At 33.6% G+C, this 20,767-nt stretch overlaps 1 protein-coding gene across 1 annotated transcript; it reads left to right on the top strand.

The window, feature by feature from the left end:
- The first annotated feature begins 13,419 nt into the window (after positions 1-13,419).
- On the top strand, positions 13,420-19,015 carry LOC126893160 (uncharacterized). Its single transcript, XM_050663112.1, has 4 exons — positions 13,420-13,829; positions 14,004-15,481; positions 16,163-16,305; positions 18,989-19,015. The coding sequence occupies exons 1-4, from the start codon at positions 13,420-13,422 to the stop codon at positions 19,013-19,015; spliced, it is 2,058 nt and encodes a 685-aa protein (XP_050519069.1).
- The last annotated feature ends 1,752 nt before the right edge of the window (positions 19,016-20,767 follow it).

Below are 20,767 nucleotides of genomic sequence, written 5' to 3'. Positions count from 1 at the left end.
GAAGGTCTTCATATAAGTTTTCTCTTGTTTGCATCAATTTAATGTCGCGAAGACTCAGAATTCCCGAAGGTGACATGCATAGCTGTCACCCTGGGCACTAGGAGCTCTGAGGGTCAGTTCTGATGCCATATTCTTGTTCACAAACCCAAAAAAAAAACCCGAGTAATTGATTTCATCAATTTAGTGCCAAAAAAACCTCAAAACTCCATAAGATAGTGGGCCTTTACTCTGACCCTGGACATCAAATGTTCCGGGGTCGGTTCTGATGACGTACTCATGTTCAGTGACCCCAAAAATTCCCGAGTAACAAAATCTGGTCCTAAATATATCCTTTTGGGTGCATTTTATGCACTGTAAATGCAATGACGCATTTCCGCCCATTTCTCTCTTGTAGACTTTTTTTTTTATTCTGGCCTTGGTTCAGAACCTTTAGCCACGTAACTACATTTAAAATTATTATTCGTGCATAAGTATAAAATTGCCCAGTATACACTTAAAAATAAAGAATAATAAAAAATAAAGTTTACAAATACCAATGCCTACTTACTATGCCTACTTACTATGTTAATAAATACAACTATATTAATTTTTGTTTTTTTTTTGTTTTTTTTTGTTTTTTTTTGTTTTTTTTGTTTTTTTTTTCACTACGGTAAGAACTAAATCCGATTCATCCTCGCGGAGATTTAGAACCTCTTAGTGATTTATTTATTTTTTTTAATTTTTTTATTTATTTATTTTTTTAAAATTTTTTTAATTTTTTTTTATAATATTTTTTATTATTATTTTTTTTAATCTTTTTTTTTATAGTATATAATTTTTTTCGAACATACATAGGTTACAAAATAATATAATTAATTACAGGAAATATCTTATTCATACATTACATAATACAAAGGAAATACCTATTCATTCAAACGATTAGTTTTACATTCACACTTTTAATTTAATTTTTTGAAGAAATGTCATAATTAGTTTAAAAATTTTAATGTTATCCTCACTTAATAGTACATTTAAGTCTAGGGGAGTACTTAAACCTGCTTTCAACAATTCTTGTAGCAACCACATACTTGCATTGAGATGTAAGGGACAGTTAAAAAATATATGATTTAGATTAGCTATGCTAGTTCCACAGTCACATCTGCCTGTTGGGAGAACTCCAATTTTATGTAGATGCTTCGGAAAACATCCATGATCTACTTTTAATCTTAGGATGGTCGACACTGTATTTCTACTTAGTGCAACAACTTTGTAAAATTGGTTAACAGCTACTGTTGGTTGTAATTTAAACAAATTAGTGCCTGTACTTTCACCGAACTGAATCCAACGTCTATCCCATTTACATTTAATATGCTGTTTAACGTATGCAAAAAGATCACATGTGTTAAGTTCTTCAATCAATATTTGAGGGTACTTTAGTGGATTTTTAGCTATTGAATCCGCAATACTATTACCTAATATGTCTGAATGTCCCTTAACCCACACAAATTTAACACTATATGTTGAAGCTGATAATTTTAGTAATTGTTGCAATATTTTTAATATAAATATATTGCTGTTAATTGTGACTTTAAAGTTTTGTAATGCATTTAATACTGATAGTGAATCACTGCACACAACAATTTTGTTCCATTGTTTCTCACAACACCATTCAAGAGCTTTATATATAGCACATGCTTCGGCGGAAAAGATCCTGGATTGATTATTTAGAGTAAATGCTTTTTTTAAATTTATTTTTGGTACAAAGTAAGCACTTGTTGTACAGTTTACTGATTTTGACCCATCTGTATAGATCGTAGTGTAATCCGAATAATTACTTAAGATTTCCTTGAGAGTATTATGACAAAATTCAATTTGGTATTTAGGAATAATAATATTTGTAGATAGAACGCTTGTTAAGTGTGGTATATCCAATGATTCCCAAATAAGGTAGCAAGGAGAGTTTGTTAAATTAAGTTCATGGCAAGTTACAAATGCTGTCACTAGTAGTGGAGAATTCTTTTTTGCAAAGTGTGTAGATGTTAAATCAGCAGCATTTAATTGACTAATTATTTTTGCATTATACGTGCAGCGATAATGTTGGATTAGGAAATATTTGCTTGCCAAATATTCTCTACGTAATGAGAGTGGGTTTTCAGAGGCTAGAACCAGTGTAGCTTCATTTGGAGTGCTTTTCATCAACCCTAACACATTTTTCAAAGCTTTCAATTGGATTCTATCAAGTTTACGTAAATTACTTATGCTCGCTGATCCATACACCAAACAGCCGTAATCTATAATAGATCTAATATAGGCTCGATAAAGTCAATCCAGTAGTTTGATCTGCACCCCACGATCTCTTACAAAGCATTTTAAGTAAATTAATACCTTTTTCGTAGCGACTAATTGTGTAGTTAATATGTTGAGTCCAAAGCAGTTTTCTGTCAAGTATGACACCAAGCTATTTAAATTCCGAAACAATTGGAATAGTATTGCCCTGTAAGCATACTGTGCAATCTCTAATAGGGTGTTTTCTAGAAAAGAATACTACGGCACACTTTTGGTACGAAATATTGAAGCCATTTAACCAAGTCTAGCTATCAAGGTTGTACATTATATGTTTCAGTTCAGTAGTACATTCCGTATATGTTTTCTTCTGTGAATAGATGACAATATCATCAGCATACTGTAAGCAGACAATATTGGGAGACCATAAATTGTGCAAATCATATGTGTACAGATTAAAAAGAAGTGGACTTAGAACAGCTCCCTGTGGAATACCCTTTGATGTAATCATTGGTCCTATGATATTATGACCTGCTCGAATGGATACATTTCTGTCTTGTAAATACGGCGGACAAACGAACGCGCGAGTTCGATTTTCGAAAAATTATATTTTATGTCATTTATGTCAATCATGTCATATCTCGAGAAACAATAAATATCCGAAAAAATTAAAAGGTGGGCAAACGTGGTCAAACGATGGACAAACGAACGCGCGAGTTTGATTTTCGAAAAATTTTTATTTTATGTCATTTATGTCAATTATGTCATATTTCGAGAAATAATAAATATCTAAAAAAATTAAAAGGTGGGCAAACGTGGTCAAACGATGGTCAAACGAGAGCATATCTTTTTTTTCAATTCGGGCAAATTTGGGTCTTATGTTTTTTATGTCATGTATGTATCTCTTATTGTAAAGGTGGGCAAAAAAAAGTAATTAGTGGGCAAACATGGTCAAACGATGGGCAAACGATGCGCAAATTTTCACACGAATATTCGCATTTCGGGGGGACCTGATAACTCTGTGAAAAATTAATATTGTCAAGTTTAGAAATCATCAAATTAAACCTAAAATTCTATTTTACAAGATCCCGATGAGTTTTTATCCGTACCTTTATTACAACCATTGTTTTTTAATTGGTAATTTAGTAACGTGCCAAGTTTCGCAGCGGTTATACAGGGTGTCCAGAAACTCTCCTGACAATCTAACACCGCAGAATCCTCAGATAATTTTAAAACCATTTAACCCAATTCACCTAGTCCGCAAATGCTTCCTTAAGTAAGCCACTTTATCTTCTAGAGGTAGATCGATTCCATGATACTATAATAATAAAGTATCATATAGAAAATATATACCTAACTCAAAAAGTTAGCATTATTTGTAAAAATATTAATATTGCTAAAATTATTATATTATACCTAAAGAGCCTAGTAAATAAACGAGAAATACGGCGATACCCGATACCGTGGAATTTTTAGGGGCAACTCCGAATTGCATAAAAATTTGGATTTAGGTTCTACTTGCCCTCCACTTAAAAGTTGAATTTGTGCCGTTGGTTGCTTTTACTTGGGGGGTGACAGTAACCCCTTTTCGGGGGTGAAAAAACATACGTTCAAGATACTTCTTCTTCAGGTGCCATCTTTGCTACCTAGGTTGGCAATCATCATGGCCATTTTAATTTTTGAGGCAGTAGCTTAGATAAGACCGGAAATGGATAAATTGACTGATTATAAGCAACTTTCATTATACAGTCCAACCTGCTTATTGGAATAGCCTTCGTGCCATGCAAAAGTATTTCTATATTCTAATAACCGATCATTGGTGGCTAATAATATAGTAACGTTCCGGGACCTCAAATTTTTATTCTATTTTCTTTCTCTCTATTTTCTTTAGTATTTTCTAGTTTTTGATTTATGATCATCTAGTACTTCTCAGTATTCTCTGTATTTCTCAACTTATATGACCTAATAGTTTCATATCCTTGCTTCTTTCCTTGCATTTTGTGATTGTTGTTATTATCTGACATATTTTGTTTTATTTCCATTATTACTAAATAGTGGTCACTTCCTATTTCTGGACCCCTTCTAACTTTTGTGTCCATTACGTTTTTCTTATTATTTTTTTCTACTAACATGTAACATGTAATCAATTATCGATTTTTCTTCTCTACTTTTAACTTCTCTTGTGTACTTGTGTATGTTTTTGTGTTCAAAAAATGTATTAGTTATTACTAAATTGTGCATCATACAGAAATCTAACATTCTTATACCATTGTTGTTTCGTGCTGTTCTCCATATTTTCCTAATACCTCTTTATATTCCTGGTTATTTGCTCCTACTCTGCTATTAAAGTCTCCTGCTAAATATATATCTCCTTTTGCTTGTTCCGTGATAGACCAGGGCGCATCTGTAAAAATATTAGTACATTTGGACGTTGAGAGGTGATTCAAATTTTTTTGCAGAAATTGCTTGAAAATAACTCAAATAATAATATTTGAGTTATCCTCCCTCTGAAAAAGGTCCGGAACATTGTTTAAATAATCAAAATGTCAAAAAATGAAGGAAAAATTTGATTTTTTTCTTCGTTTTTTGATTATAACTTTTAAAGTATTCATTTCCGAGAAAAGTTGTACTGACATAAAAGTTGCGTAATTCAATTTCCTACAATACAGAATTAGTCAAAAATTTAAAAAATAGTCACCCTTGTTGCAAAATAGCAATAATTACGAAAAAACCATACAAAAACAAGTATTCGCATTTTACGTTTTTCAACCATTTATGCTACACTAAGGTCCTTCATATTTCACTCAGAAAAACATTATAATACAATAAAACAATATTGTAAATTTCATTAAGATCGGTTCAATAGATTTTGCAAAATTCATTTTGCAATCCAGCTTTCGCAAAAAAAATTCATTTTTTCAAAATGTTACAGGACTGAAAATAAAGCAGATAGCAAGTTGAAATTTTTTTTGCGTATAGAAGTGTACTGTACCTTTTATTTGCAATTTGCAAAATTAAAATCGATTAACTACCACGGCGTCAGGATTTTTTTTATAAACATTAATTATAGGTGCTACGCGCAGGACAGCGGATAGTTTGCTCTGATTGGGCATTCCAGTGACCTTTGATAATGATTGATACATTTTCATTTTTATTACATTTGGATATAAATAAATAAATTTGTTTATTGCAAAATAAAAACACATACTCTATCCTTTGAAATAATACTTTTTTAAGAAAAACTTTCTTTGTTCATATATTTTAACTTAGAGAATAAAACTTTATTATTTTTAAACATATGCAATTGTTTAAACAATATTTCACAAACAATAATAAAATTAGTTTGATTTTTGTGGAATTAAAATATTAAAATACAACAAAATATAGAGTAAGAAAATAGTATATTAGATAAAGATTGGAAGAAATTTTGGTGGAAATCAACTTGTGTGAATCGAACACCGCTGTCCTGGGCGTTGCACCAAAAATTAATGTTTATTTAAAAAAATTTCTGACGCCGTGGTAATTAATCGATTTTAATTTTGCAAGTTGCAGATGAAAGGTACAGAACACTTCTTTACGCAAAAAAATTTTCAACTTGCTATCTGCTTTATTTTAAGTCCTGTAACATTTTGAAAAAAAGAATTTTTTCTGCGAAAGCTGGATTGCAAAATTTATTTTTCAGAATCTATTGAACCGCTCTTAATTGAAATTTACCATATTGTTTTACTGTATCATAAAGTTTTTCTGGGTGAAATTTGAAGGTCCTACGTCTAGCATAAATGGATAAAAAACGTAAAATGTGAATACTTGTTTTTGTATGGTTTTTTCGCAATTATTCCAATTTTGCAACAAGGGTGACTATTTTTTAAATTTTTGACCAATTCTATTTTGTAGGAAATTTAATTACGCAACTTTTATGTTAGTACAACTTTTCTCGGAAATGAATACTATTAAAGTTATAATCAAGAAACCAAGAAAGAAATCGAATTTTTCCTTCATTTTTTGATATTTTGATTATTTAAACAATGTTCCGGACCATTTTGAGAGGGAGGATAACTCAAATATTATTATTTGAGTTATTTTCAAGCAATTTCTGCAAAAAAATTTAAGTCACCTCTCAACATCCATCTCAAAACAGATGCGCCCTGGACTATGACCAATGCTAATTTTCCCAGAATTTATCCTTATTATAAGCCGAGTCGTCTTCATTTGGACCATATACAATTATTATTGTTTTTAGATTCTTGCCTTTATCTTTAATTTCAACCGATAGTATTCTCTCTGACCAGGCTTTCCAATTACTTATTTGGTCTGTTAATCTGGTGTGCACTATGCATCCCACCCCTGCCGCTGCTCTCTTGTTTTCTTTTATTCCGCTATATATTAAGACTTGATCATTTTCTCAAAAGACACTCAAAAAGAAAAATTTACTTAATATTTAATATTTTATCGAAAAAACTATTTTTAGCAAAAGTGTAGCTTAGAAAAAAAACGAAAAGAGTTGTGTAGTCGCGAAGTGTATAGATCCATCAAAAGCAAATTTGTAGCTCATGAAAAATATGTTTTTATTCGTCCAATTCAAAATCGAATATTTCGTCGTGAAATAACCAAAAAATTAAGCACTTTTCGGGAAAACCCCATTTAAATTTTAAAAAGGTGTTAAAAAAAGCTTTATTTTAACTGTTTACAAAAGTTTCTAGCGTTAAGAATAAGCGTTTTACGCTGAAAATAAAGTTGGCCTCTTTTTTGGTAAAAAAAAAATCATGAAAATTTCCCCGTGTTTAGCTGGTGTTTTTTTATAATCTACACTTTTGCTAAGAATATTTTTTCGATAAAGTATTTACTTTTTGAGTTATTTGCGAAAAACTGTCTGAAAACCTAGATTTTTTGTCGAAAAATAAACATTTTTAATCGCAAAGAACTCAAACAGCATTGACTTACATAAAAAACTCTATAGAACGAAAGTTGCTTAGAATTAGTCAATTTATCCATTTCCGGGCTTATTTTAAACACGCGTTTTTTCACCCCCGAGAAGGGGTGACTATCACCCCCCAAGTAAAAGCAACCAACCAACGGCACAAATTCAACTTTGAAGTGGAGGGTAAGTAGAACCTAAATCCAAATTGTCATGCAATTTGCCCCTGAAAATTACACTCCAAATCGGTCATTTACTGGGCTAAAATTAGGATTGCAGTTAATTGTTAAAGTTAAATAACATTTGTTTCATTCGATGGGGAAAGTACAGGTGACAAAAAAGACTAAAAAAAGGCCGAGTTGAAAAGACATTATAAGTAAAAGAACAAGCAAAATAATATGAACTTTAATAGTAATAGGCTACGGTACTCAAAAATAAAAATATTAAGAATACAAAAATTTAAATTAAATTAAAAAAAAAAGTTTTTTTACAAGACGCTGCGGCCCCCTTTTGCTTGCGGCCCCAGGCCGCGGCCTAGTCGGCCTAGTGGTAAATCCGGCACTGATCGATTCCATCATTTGCTAATTTCTGGTACTGGTTATAGGCGTCCGTTTTCGGTAGGGGAATGGTTAATTTATCGCAAAACTTTTTTGTCTTTAACTTTTACGCATTTTTGATGCTGGATTAGAAAATTGTGAGGTGTTATAAATAGTACTAAAAGGTACACTGCCTTTATGTCAGTAGGATGCACAGTTTTCTAGAAAGATCGATTCGAAAATTGTTCGTTTTTTTAATTTGAAACAAGTTTAAAAAATATTAAAAAAACTGTTTATTTTACCTTAAAGCAAGAGTAACTTTAAGTAATATAATACCTCATAATTTAATAATATAGTGTCAAAACGACTTAAAAATTAAAGACAAGAAAGTTATGAGATAAAATAACCGTTGCCTAAAACAGATGTAATAATGGATGTAATAATATTGTTCTAAACAGGTAAGTGTCATTGTATACCGGGTGTAACAATGATAGTCTGTTTTTTTCTCAAAGTTTGGAACACCCTGTGGAATATTCTAGCGTATATAAAATATTGAAATTAAAACTCAACTGTAGCCTTAGGCCTTCTGTTATATCTGCAGATTGAATAAGTAGAACATTTCGATAAATATATTTTGACAACTAATAAAATATGAACTGACATAACTACATATAACATTACATAACAACTGCTATAAATAGAGGAGGATACTATAATCTCCCACGCTATTTTGAACTTAAAAAAATAGAAAAGAATTAAAAACCTAAATCTAAAATCTTGACTTGAAAAGTCGAATTCGTTCAGATCTTCTTAACTGTGGAACGTTCTTCAACAGCAGGTTCATTAATGGGTACCAGTTCATTATCAGGATGATCAGGTTCTATCATTGGATCTACATTTTCGTTGACTGGATTTGGATGTAAATGGACTGGAGGTTGGATAGATGGCAGAAGATGCAGGGGGAGTTCTTGATACTGTGGCTGATAATGAATTACTTCTGGTTCGTTTACAAAGGTTACATTCTTTTTAGGTACCATGGTTTTACGAATTTGGTCAATGTGACGTTTTAAACAATAGCCATCATCAAGTTGGACTTCGTAATGTAACAATCCATACTTTTTAACAATTGTGCCAAATTTCCAAAGTTCCTGGTTACCTTGGTAATACCGTACTTGTACTCTCTCCCCCACATTTAATTGTCTTGCACCATTGGGTTGATTTTCTGATCTTCTAAGTTTTGGTGGACGTAGTGCGTCGAGTTTGATTCTTAAACATCAGTTCAGGTACATTTCAGCTGGTGATTTTCCACAGGAAAGTGGTGTCGCTCTATATTTTAAAAGAATTTCTTGTACTTTCTTACTCATGGGTAAACGATCAGTAGACATAGCTTTTAGTCTCATTTTTAGGGTTTGAACGTTTCGTTCAGCTAAGCCGTTTGTAGCAGGATGACCAGGAGCAATAAACTTTTGAAAAATACCATGAGTTTTTGAAATTTTTTTAAATTGATCACTTACAAAAATTGTAGCGTTGTCTGACACCATAACCTGAGGATAACCGTGAGTAGAACATATCTCTAACAGAAGATCGATGGTTTTTTCTGATGTTGGCGCATCCCTAAGAATTTTGATTTCAGCCCAGCGTGATTTAGCGTCAACCACAACAAAAAAATAAAAACCTTGTAATGGACCCGCATAATCAATATGGATGCGGTCCCAATTTTCTGTTGGAGTATCCCAGTGGTGCAGTGGAGCTTTTGAAGGTGATTTTCGAATTTCAGGCTTCTTATTATTTTGCTTTTTGATTCATTCGCTTATGTTGTATAATAAAAAAGTTAGGTAGGTACTTTAACAAATTCTTCATCAATACAGGGTGTTTTTAAACAAGTGCGACAAACTTTAAGGGGTAATTTTGCATGAAAAAATAATGACCGTTTGCGTGATAAACATACGCCCGCAAATGCTTCGTTTCCGAGATACGGGATGTTGAATCTTTTCTTACAAACTGACAATTTATTTATTGCTCTAAAACCAGGTATGGTCTAAAACCAGGTTTGAGGTATGCAAATGAAATTTGGTAGGTTTTAAGAGGTGGTTATTGCGCATTTTTTGACATACAATTTAGAATTTTATATTCACCACTGGCGTGCATAAGAGATGTATCTAAAATGTTTATACGTGTATGCACGCCAATGATCAATATAAAATTCTTAATTGTATATCAAAAAATGCGCAATAACTACCTTTTAAAACCTAACAAATTACATTTGCACATCTCAACCAGTTTCAGAGCAATACATAAATCGTCAGTTTGTAAAAAAAATTCAACATCCCGTATCTCGGAAACGAAGAATTGGCGGACATATGTTTATAAAGCAAACGGTCAAAATTTGTTCATGCAGAATTGCCCCTTAAAGTTTGTCGCACTTATTTAGAAACACCCTGTATTGATGAAGAACATGGCTATTTGTTTAAGTACCTAATTTTTTTATTATCCAAGATAAGCGAATAAATCAAAAAACAAAATGTTTAAAGAGCCTAACGCTATCGTTGAATTTTAATTTCAATATTTTATATACGCTAGAATATTCCACAGGGTGTTCCAAACTTTGAGGAAAAAATACACCATCATTGTTACACCCGGTAGACAATGACACTTAACTTTTTAGCAACAGTATTATTACATCGACATTTTTGAAGAATAAAGCTATAATATACTAAAAAGATCACTTAAATCGGATAAGAGATTTAGGGAATACGAGATATCAAAAATGTCTTATTTTTAAGGTGGTGCGGTAATTTTGATGCTTAGTGTATAACCTGTTCGTGACACTTCAACAGCCAGGGTCAGACCCGGCGCAAATTGAACCTAAGCGAGACACAACCTGCGTTGGCGGACTGCGTAAACAGTTCTGCGCATCCTACTATCAGTTCATGCGTTCGCAGGTCTCGCTTGGGAAGGTTTGTCATCGACGTACAGTTTTCTTGGGCCTTGGGACGCGTGACTCACCGTTAGATGTTTATTTTTACGTGTTTTTGTTTGCGAGATGGAAGTATCTGAAATGAATACGGATGGTATTTATGATAAACGGCGATATATTTTACACTATCTTTATGAATAACATTTTATTGCTCTGTTGTATCAATCAACACTACAACAAGTTTTCGATTATTCGTTTTAATATTTTATTGCAATAGTAGGGAATATAGGGGAAGAGGGGGTATGATGGGGTAGCTAAGGAAAATAACAAAAATACAATATAATTACTACGTTTATTACTATTACTAGATGATGGCACGTTACGTCATTAATCTAACTATGATTTGGTACAATCTTTGAAAAATCAACCTATCACATTTTTCAAAAATTAGCCATTAATAAGAACACTACGAAAAACCATCTTGCCCCATACTATGGGGTATGATGGGGTAATGGAATTGGGGCATGATGGTGATGCTAATTAATTCTCACAAAACAAACAAAAATGTGTATTTGCTCCAGATCTTCATTGTCCACCCTAGCACAAGCATTGTGAGCTCAACATCCACAGATCTGGCAGCCTACCCAGGGTTCTGACGATGTCACTTTATCTATGGCTGTTTTCATAGCATCTCTCAACCACTCTCCTCTTTTTGTTTTTTTCTTGTAAGTACGTACCATGGTATTATCTAAAATAATAATCCAATGTTATTTATTAAGAAATTTAAATTAACCCAGATTTACCACCAATGTCCCATCATACCCTGCACCCAATACCCCATCTTGCCTCAAAAGGTAACTTTGAACAAAAAAAAATTCACTTATTAAATGTTTAACGTATTCACACAAACAATATGCCATTATCAAAATAAGAATACTAGTAAACAAAGATAAAAAAGACATTAATGAGGTGATCATAATTACCTTAAAATAACGATGGTTGTCCTTGCACAAAATTAGATCAACGGATCGCTAAAACAGTTTTCTGTTTGTAAACAAAAAACGCGTGCACTCTCATTCACGGTTTCTCTTGCAGGGACCGTTAATCGAATGACTCTTCCTATTGAGTTACTGCATGCTATTCACCAACGTGTAGTTTCTTGTTTGTGTGCGGTACCCCGTCTTACCTCGAGACCCCGTCATGCCCCCCATTCCCCTAATATATCTGATTAAAACAGTGAATTTATTACATGTTAATTATTTTTAATTTCTTGTGACGTATCTAATGTATGTAGGTTTAGCCAATAAATCAAAGTTATGCGTTTACAAGAGCATATTATTTGAAAAATAAGGAGTACCATAATGTGTCATCATTATAATCTCCTTTAAACAGGCAAAAAAATTGTTTAGTATGTATTTCTTAAATCCACACAATCATTGGAAAATGATTCATGGTATTTAAAAATAAAAATATCTATTAATGACACTGTTATCGACAAAGTGGATCAATTTCAAACTTGTCATCATATTAGAATTTTGTTTATCGTTAAAAATTAAATGATGGTTGTGAATTGTATTTTTTGTGTTATTTAATACACTAAGCATCAAAATTAACGCACCACCTTAAAAATGGGACATATTTTATGTCTCGTATTTCCTAAACCTCTTGTCCGATTTTAGTGATTTTTTAATATGTTATAGCTTTATTATTCAAGAATCTCGATGTAATAATATTGTCGCTAAACCGATCAGTGTCATTGTATACCGGGTGTAACAATGATAGCGTGTTTTTTCCTCAAAGTTTGGAACACCCTTTGGAATATTCTAGCACATATAAAATATTACAATTAAGACTCAACTGTAGCATTAGGCTTTTTTAACATTTTGCTTTTTAATTCATTCGATTATGTTGGATAATAAAAAAGTTAGGTACTTTAACAACTAGCAACGTTCTTCATCAATACAGGGTGTTTCTAAATAAGTGCGACAAACTTTAAGGGGTAATTCTGAATGAAAAAATAATGAGCGGTTGCTTTATAAATATATGTCCGCAAATAATTCGTTTCCCAGATACGCGATGTTGAATTTTTTCTTACAAACTGACGATTTATTTATTGCTCTAAAATCGGTTGAGATATGCAAATGAAATTTGGTAGGTTCTAACAGGTAGTTGTTAAGAATCGTTCCTAAAAAATGTTGACTTTACTAACAGAGAAAATAGTGCGTAATTATTAAACTGCATAGAACGTCAAGATCATAGTTATTGTATTCATTCTGTTTTAGAACGTCGCGAAGAACAGTCAATTATAAAACAGGTCGCTGGGACTTTTCTGTTGGTTTATGTTGTAATTGTTAGTTTTATTACAACAATAAAAATTGAAAAGTATATTGGCTTTAATTACATTCATTGTGCAATCAATAGCGGGACCAAGTCCCCAACATAAGTGGTTCTTCGAAGCCGAATGGTAATAAGTGGTCCAAACGAAGTCGGATGGTAATAAAATTTTAATGGTTTATGGTTTTATGGATTTCAAATGCTGATGAAGTTATCGATTTTTTACAACTGTTTTGTGCAAAGCTGGTTAAAATTGGAGATTGGTGAGTCGTTAACATTTCCTTATATTTTTATTATTTCCTGTTACATAAACATATTCCCAATATATTTGAACTAGTTGGTTTTGGTTTAATAATTATAATACTACAGGGTTTACTCTTTTTAAAGTTTAATAATTATAATAGTACAGGGTTTACTCTTTTTAAAGTTTAAACTATAATTCTATTATTAATAAGATGACGGAAGGTTTAGTAAGAAAGAGAGGGACTATTAAGGGAAAATTAACTATTTTTACAAAATTTGTAGATAGTAGTAATATTGTTGAGGGGAAAATTAATGACGAACAATTTCTTATTGAATTTGAAAGTAGATTATCTAGAGCGGAGAGACTGTTGGATGAATTTGAAGAAATTGAACAAGAAATGTTGGTTTTAGATGACAAATATAATGGAGAGTCTGAATTAATAAATTTTGAAAACTTATTTTATAAAATTATTTCGAAAGCTAGAAAGATTGTGAATGACAGTAGATATCCTGGTAATGCTAATGATAATCAAAGTTTGGTCAGTGACGTATATGGTGGGGGGGCTAAGATTAAGTTACCTCCAATTCCGATAGCAAATTTTGACGGTTCTGTAGAAAATTGGTTAGAGTTCAAAGATTGCTTTGAAAGTCTTATCCACAATGATAAAAGTATTCCTGATATTCAAAAATTTCATTTTTTAAAGCGAGCATTACAGGGTGATGCCGCTAAAGTTCTGCAGAAGCGCCAAACGTCAGCAGTTAGTTATAATATTGTCTGGAAACTTTTGTGTGACAGGTATGACGATACTCCCATGTTGGTTGATTATCATTTAGATGCGTTGTTGTTGTTTCCAAATATGGTAAAGGAGTCAGCTGATCATTTGAGAAATATGTTGGATACTATGACAGAAACCCTGTTAACGTTGGAAAAGCTTGACATTTCAGTGGAAAATTGGGATCCAATAGTTATACACTGCCTAACAAAAAAATTTGACGACATTACATTTAGATGTTGGGAGGAAAAGCGGCCAAAGGGAAAAGTGGCTACTTTGGATGAATTCAAAACGTTTTTAAATGAAAGGGTAGATACTTTAAAGAATATTGAGAGGAATTCAAAAAAGGTTAAGGAAAATAAGGAACATAGCGCTGGTAGCCACAATAACAGAGGACATAATAAATGGCAACGACATAAATCATTTGTGAACACAGAGTCAAACTTAACAGAGACTAATACATTCAGTGTAACAAGTCAAGATCCGTTTTGTCATTATTGCAAAAATAAACATTACATTAATAACTGCGTGGAATTTGGGAAATTAAGAACTTTTGTGAGGTACGAACAAGCAAAAAAGTTGGGCCTTTGTCTAAATTGTTTAAAAAAGGCAAATCATACAAGTAAATACTGTAAAGCAGGTAACTGTAGGAAATGTGGACAAAAACACAACACGATGTTACATTATGATGTAAGACCAAATACAGCTACGGAAGTTGGTCGACCTGGTGGTAACAAAGAATATGATGGAGCGAAAGCTGGAGAAACTGGTAATAGTGGTGGTTTGCAAATTGGAACGTCTTCTTCACAGGCGTTAGAGGTTACACAGCATGTTGGGTCGGTTGTTTTGGATAATGGGATAGAGGTACCAGGAGAAATACTATTAGCAACCGCATTAGTACAGGTGATGGCAAAGGATGGCTCATGGCAAACATGTCGTGTTTTATTGGATTCTGGGAGTCAGCCAAACCTGATTACTTCTGAGTTAGCTGGTAAGTTGGAACTTCAACAAGATACAGTCACAATCAGAATTTTTGGTATCAATCAAAAGTCTTCTGGTGTTAGTGGCAGATGTATGGTTTCATTTAAATCATTGCATAATAATTTTCAGAAAACAATTTCATGTTTGGTTGTGGCAAAGATCTGTGGTTTGATACCTAGTCAAAATCTAAATATATCTCAATTAGATATACCCCCTCATTTACCGCTAGCTGATGCTGGATTTGGATTTTCTGGTAAAGTGGACATGTTACTAGGTGCCGAGATGTTTTATAGTCTTCTTTGTGTGGGACAGATTAAATTATCTGAGTTTCAACCCGTGTTGCAGAAGACATTGCTGGGGTGGATACTGGCTGGACCGATGCAGAATCCACAGACGTATAACTCAACTATGTGTAATTTAAATGTAGTTGACATTCAAAATCAGTTGGAGAAATTTTGGGCCGTGGAAGAAATTCCTCAAGAGAGGCAGTCATTGTCTGTTGGTGAATTAGAGTGTGAGAGTATATTTGTGGAAAATACCAAGAGAGAAAAAGATGGTAAATTTATCGTTAGAATTCCATTTAAAGGAGAGTTGGAGCATTTGGGGGATTCTAAACTTGAAGCTAAGAACAGATTTTTAGCGTTGGAAAGAAGGTTAGAGAAAAATGTCGTTCTGAAGGATATGTATGGCTCCTTTATGAATGAATATATATCACTGGGTCACATGTCAGTGTCAGAACCTTCAGAAAGTGAAATAGCTTATTACCTTCCTCATCATGGAGTGTTGAATGAAAATTCAAGCACTACTAAGTTGCGAGTTGTCTTCAATGGTTCAATGAAAACAAATACGGGCGTGTCTCTTAATGATATTCAGCATGTTGGACCAAAGCTTCAGGAAGATCTTTTGTTGATTTTGTTGAGATTTAGGCAACATCCTAAGGTGGTGTGTGCAGACGTAGCAAAAATGTACCGAATGATTTGGGTATCACATAATCAACGGTGTTTGCAGAAGATATTTTGGAGAACTTCACCTAGTCAACAGCTGGAAGAATATACCTTGAACACGGTAACGTATGGAACGAGGTCAGCTCCATATCTTGCAATCAGGTGTTTGCGACAGTTAGGTATGGATGGTCAAAGGGAGTATCCTAAGGCAGCGGAAGTAATTTTAAGAGACTTTTATGTTGATGACGTGTTAACAGGAGCAGAGACAACAGAGGAATTATTGGAATTATGTACCCAGATGGTGTCAATACTAAAAGCTGGAGGTATGGAATTACGGAAGTGGGTATCAAATGATGAAGAAGTGCAACGGAAGTTAGACAGTTCAGTCTTGGTTGATCAGGTACATTTTGGAGAGAAAGGACAAAACAAAACGTTGGGACTCTATTGGAAATTTAAGCAAGATGAATTGTTGTTTGAAATTAAGTTTTCAGTTGAAGATGGAAGGCACACAAAAAGAAATATTCTGTCGGATGTATCGAAAATATTTGACCCGTTGGGGCTGGTCGCACCTAGTGTGGTTCTAGCCAAAATTATTTTGCAAAAACTGTGGAAGTTGGATTTGAAGTGGGATGAGTCATTACCTTGTGAGTTGGATGGTGTATGGTCTAGATTAAAATCGGATTTCATTGTATTAAATAAGTTAGCAATTTCTAGGCAGGTAGTATGTTCTGGTGTATCAGTGGTTGATATTCATGGCTTTTGTGACGCTTCTATAAATGCTTATGGTTGTTGTGTTTATTTGAGAAGTGTAAATAAATGTGGAGATACTTCAGTACATTTGTTGTGTGCAAAGGTAAGGGTGGCACCATTAAAAAGATTAACTATTCCTAGACTGGAACTATGTGGAGCCCTGTTATTAGGTAAGCTGGTAGCTAAGGCAAAACAAGCAATGACTATAAACTTTAGAAAAACAGTCTTTTGGTGTGATTCTACTGTGGTGTTGAGTTGGTTGAAAATGTCACCTAGTGATGTTCAGGTATTTGTGGGAAATCGTGTAAGCCAAATTCAGGAATTAACGGACCCAAAAGAGTGGAGACATGTTAGGACGGATCAAAACCCTGCAGATATCATATCTCGAGGTATTTTTCCGTCAAAACTGATGGAGTGTCAAAGATGGTGGTATGGCCCAGATTGGTTAATGTTGGATGAGCAAAAATGGCCTATGTCCGTTCCTGAACCAATTAGTGATATGCCCGAGACTAGAGTGCATGTTGGAACCTGTCAAGATGCTAAGGACATATATAAGTTTCCATTTCATATATTCGGTCACATAATTAGATTAAAAAGGTCTTTGGCTTATTGTTTAAGATATTTTACAAAACTTTCACATAAAGAGACAGTATTGGGTGTTTTAACCCCTGCAGAGTTAACACATGCTATGAATATTTTGGTTAAGTTGGCGCAAAAGGAATCATTTTCGCAAGAGATTAAAGAATTGTCTAGTAAAGGGCAATTGTTGTCTAATAATACCCTACACAAGTTAAGTCCATTTCTTGATGCGAATGGTATCCTCAGGGTGGGGGGTCGACTACAGTTGTCGAGTTTGGAGTATGCGAAGAAGCATCCAGCTCTATTAAGCTCTAAGCATACATTAACAAAGTTGTTGGTTGAATGGGAACATGAACGTCTGTTACATGCTGGTCCTCAGGCGGTTTTGAGTTCAATCCGTGAACAGTTCTGGATAATTGGTGGTAGGAATCTGGTACGATATGCCATTCATAGGTGTGTGCAGTGCTTCAAGGCCCGGCCAGTTCCACTGTCTCAGATAATGGCTCCTTTACCTAAAGATCGGGTAACGCCATCACCTCCATTTTATGTAACGGGGATGGACTATGCTGGTCCATTCCAAATTAAAAATAAGTATGGGAGAAAGTCTATACTTTCAAAATGTTATGTATGTCTGTTTGTATGCTGCTCTACTAAAGCAGTTCATATTGAGTTGGTGTCGGACTTGACAAAAGAGGCGTTTATCGCGTGCTTTCGTAGATTTGTTGCACGTAGGGGTAAACCATTAAAGGTCTTGTCCGACAATGGTACCCAGTTCGTTGGGGCCAATAACGAATTAAAACTATTGGGAGATTTTTTATTGTCTTATTCACAGTCTTTAACAAATTCAGTCAGTAGTGAAGGTATTAACTGGAACTTCATTCCAGCCAAGTCTCCAAACTTTGGTGGTCTATGGGAGGCGGGGGTAAAGTCCTGTAAAAAACACTTAAAAAGAATTTTGGGCAATGGTAATCTTACATTTGAGGAGTTTTATACCATTCTAGTTCAAATAGAAGCTGTCCTAAACTCAAGACCTTTATGTCCTTTGTCCTCAAGTCCTGATGATTTTGAGTCCCTTACCCCCTTTCATTTCCTTATTGGACGACGACTCACCTCATTACCGGATCCTGATGTACGAGAAATACCTATAAATCGATTATCTAGGTATCAACATATGCAAATGCTTCAACAGCACTTCTGGACGAGGTGGTCTTTGGACTATATTACCGAAATGCAGCAGAAGGTTAAGTGGTTTACTGAAAAACCAAATTTAGAAGTTGGACAATTGGTGGTGCTGAAGGAAGACAATCTTCCTCCTTGTCAATGGAAGATGGGACGTGTACAGGAAGTGTATGTCGGCCCTGATAACAAAGTGCGGGTTGCGCGTATTCAAACTGTAAATGGCGAATATAAGCGATCAATTTCAAAGTTATGTCCCTTACCAATTGACAATGTTTAAGAAAATATACTCTTTTTTTTATGTATTCTTTTTTATGTATTAATTTTTATGTATTCATTTTTATGTACTCATTTATATGTAATCATTGTTATGTATTCATTTTTGTTTGTCAAATTGGGGATTTACTTGTCTTATAAATTGTTTAACTTTATGTTTATTGAAATAATATTTCAAGGTGGGGGAATATGTTAAGAATCGTTCCTAAAAAATGTTGACTTTACTAACAGAGAAAATAGTGCGTAATTATTAAACTGCATAGAACGTCAAGATCATAGTTATTGTATTCATTCTGTTTTAGAACGTCGCGAAGAACAGTCAATTATAAAACAGGTCGCTGGGACTTTTCTGTTGGTTTATGTTGTAATTGTTAGTTTTATTACAACAATAAAAATTGAAAAGTATATTGGCTTTAATTACATTCATTGTGCAATCAATAGCGGGACCAAGTCCCCAACAGTAGTTATTGTGCATTTTTTGCATAAAATTATGAATTATATTCACCATTGGCGTGCATACGGGTCATATTACCCGGTCATATTACCCGTATGCACGCCAATGGCGAATATAAAATTCTTAATTGTGAATATAAAATCGTCAGTTTGTAAGAAAAAAATCAACATCCCGTATCTCGGAAACGAAGCATTTGCGGACATTTTCATGCGGAATTACCCCTTAAAGTTTGTCCCACTTATTTAGAAACACCTTGTATTGATGAAGAACGTTGCTAGTTGTTAAAGTACCTAACTTTTTATTATCCAACATAAGCGAATGAATCAAAAAACAAAATGTTAAGAAAGCCTAAGGCTATAGTTGAGTTTTAATTGCAATATTTTATATATGCTAGAATATTCCACAGGGTGTTCCAAACTTTGAGGAAAAAACACGCTATCATTGTTACACCCGGTATACAATGACACTTATCTGTTTAGCAACAATATTATTACATCGATATTCTTGAAGAAAAAAGCTATAACATGTTAAAAAAATCACTAAAATCTGACAACAGGTTTAGGAAATACGAGACATAAATAATGTCCCATTTTTACGGTGGTGCGTTAATTTTAATGCTTAGTGTATTTTAGCAAAATATATAATAAGCAAAAATCTTATTTAAAACATGCGAACCGTTTTTGGAATCACAATCAATGGAGTGTTTAACTTATGCTTGTTACTATAAAGGTATGTAGAAATAAAATACTCAGTGTAAGATATCTTTTTATGCACCCGCTTATGATCAAAATAGACGTTTTCGAAAGTCATACCGCTACGACTACTAGGGACGTGTAAGATATTTTTAAAACGTTACTAGTTACAAGTACGGAACTACCGATTTTAAGTTGCCTACTCAATTCAGTACAAGGAACAGATACTACATCAGTATTTTATAATCAGTACCACTTAGAACCGGTATCAAAAGTAACCGTTACATGTCCGCACTGATTTTGCCCGTCTCTATTCGCCACGTCGATGGCCAACGGTTGGGCTGGCTTGTGTTCAATATGCGGCACGGTAGAAAAATAAATGCACGGATCACCCGTCCCGCCGCGGCGGCGCAGGTTGTGACTCGCTTAGATTCAATTTGCGCTGCGCCTCAGGGTACTGACGTGTAGGTGTAATACTTATAAGAACAAATTATAACTATTTCCTGCGTAGGACCTAGCGGCCATTTATACTTATACACAATTTAGTGTCAAAAACGGCCTTTTTTCTTTTTCTTTTCAAATTAATGGAAACATTGAATGTTATGGTTTTTTTAAATCATGGTTTTATGGAAAAAGCTTTAAAATGGCGTATCATAAAGGTTTATATAGGTAGGAATTCATTTGTTAAGATAATAATTGCGAAAAAAGCTCGTAATTGCAAAAATATTAATTTCGCAATAACTATTGTAAAAATTAGTGTATAACTTTAAAATTTTTGTCAACTAGGGGTTCTTTGGTGCTTAATATGTGATAAAAATTTCAAAGCGGTTCATTCAATTGTTTAAATTTTATCCAAATTTTTTATCTCAGATAGCTTTTTTTTGCAATAACATAAGTTAGAAAAAGATGATTTTAGAACGATTCTACAGGTGTCA

The sequence above is a fragment of the Diabrotica virgifera genome, chromosome 10 (assembly GCF_917563875.1).
Source record: "Diabrotica virgifera virgifera chromosome 10, PGI_DIABVI_V3a".
In the NCBI taxonomy this organism is placed as follows: Eukaryota; Metazoa; Arthropoda; class Insecta; order Coleoptera; family Chrysomelidae; genus Diabrotica; species Diabrotica virgifera.
Note: the sequence above shows the minus strand (reverse complement) of the source record. Positions and strands in the feature narration are given on the sequence as shown.

Excerpts from the sequence above, each read along its gene's own strand:
- LOC126893160 (XM_050663112.1), top strand. The coding sequence starts at position 13,420 with ATGACGGAAGGTTTAGTAAGAAAGAGAGGGACTATTAAGGGAAAATTA. Across the intron at positions 15,482-16,162 it reads TGGTGAATTAGAGTGTGAGA|GAGCAGAGACAACAGAGGAA; the intron begins GTATATTTGTGG and ends ACGTGTTAACAG. Across the intron at positions 16,306-18,988 it reads GTTCAGTCTTGGTTGATCAG|AACGTCGCGAAGAACAGTCA; the intron begins GTACATTTTGGA and ends ATTCTGTTTTAG.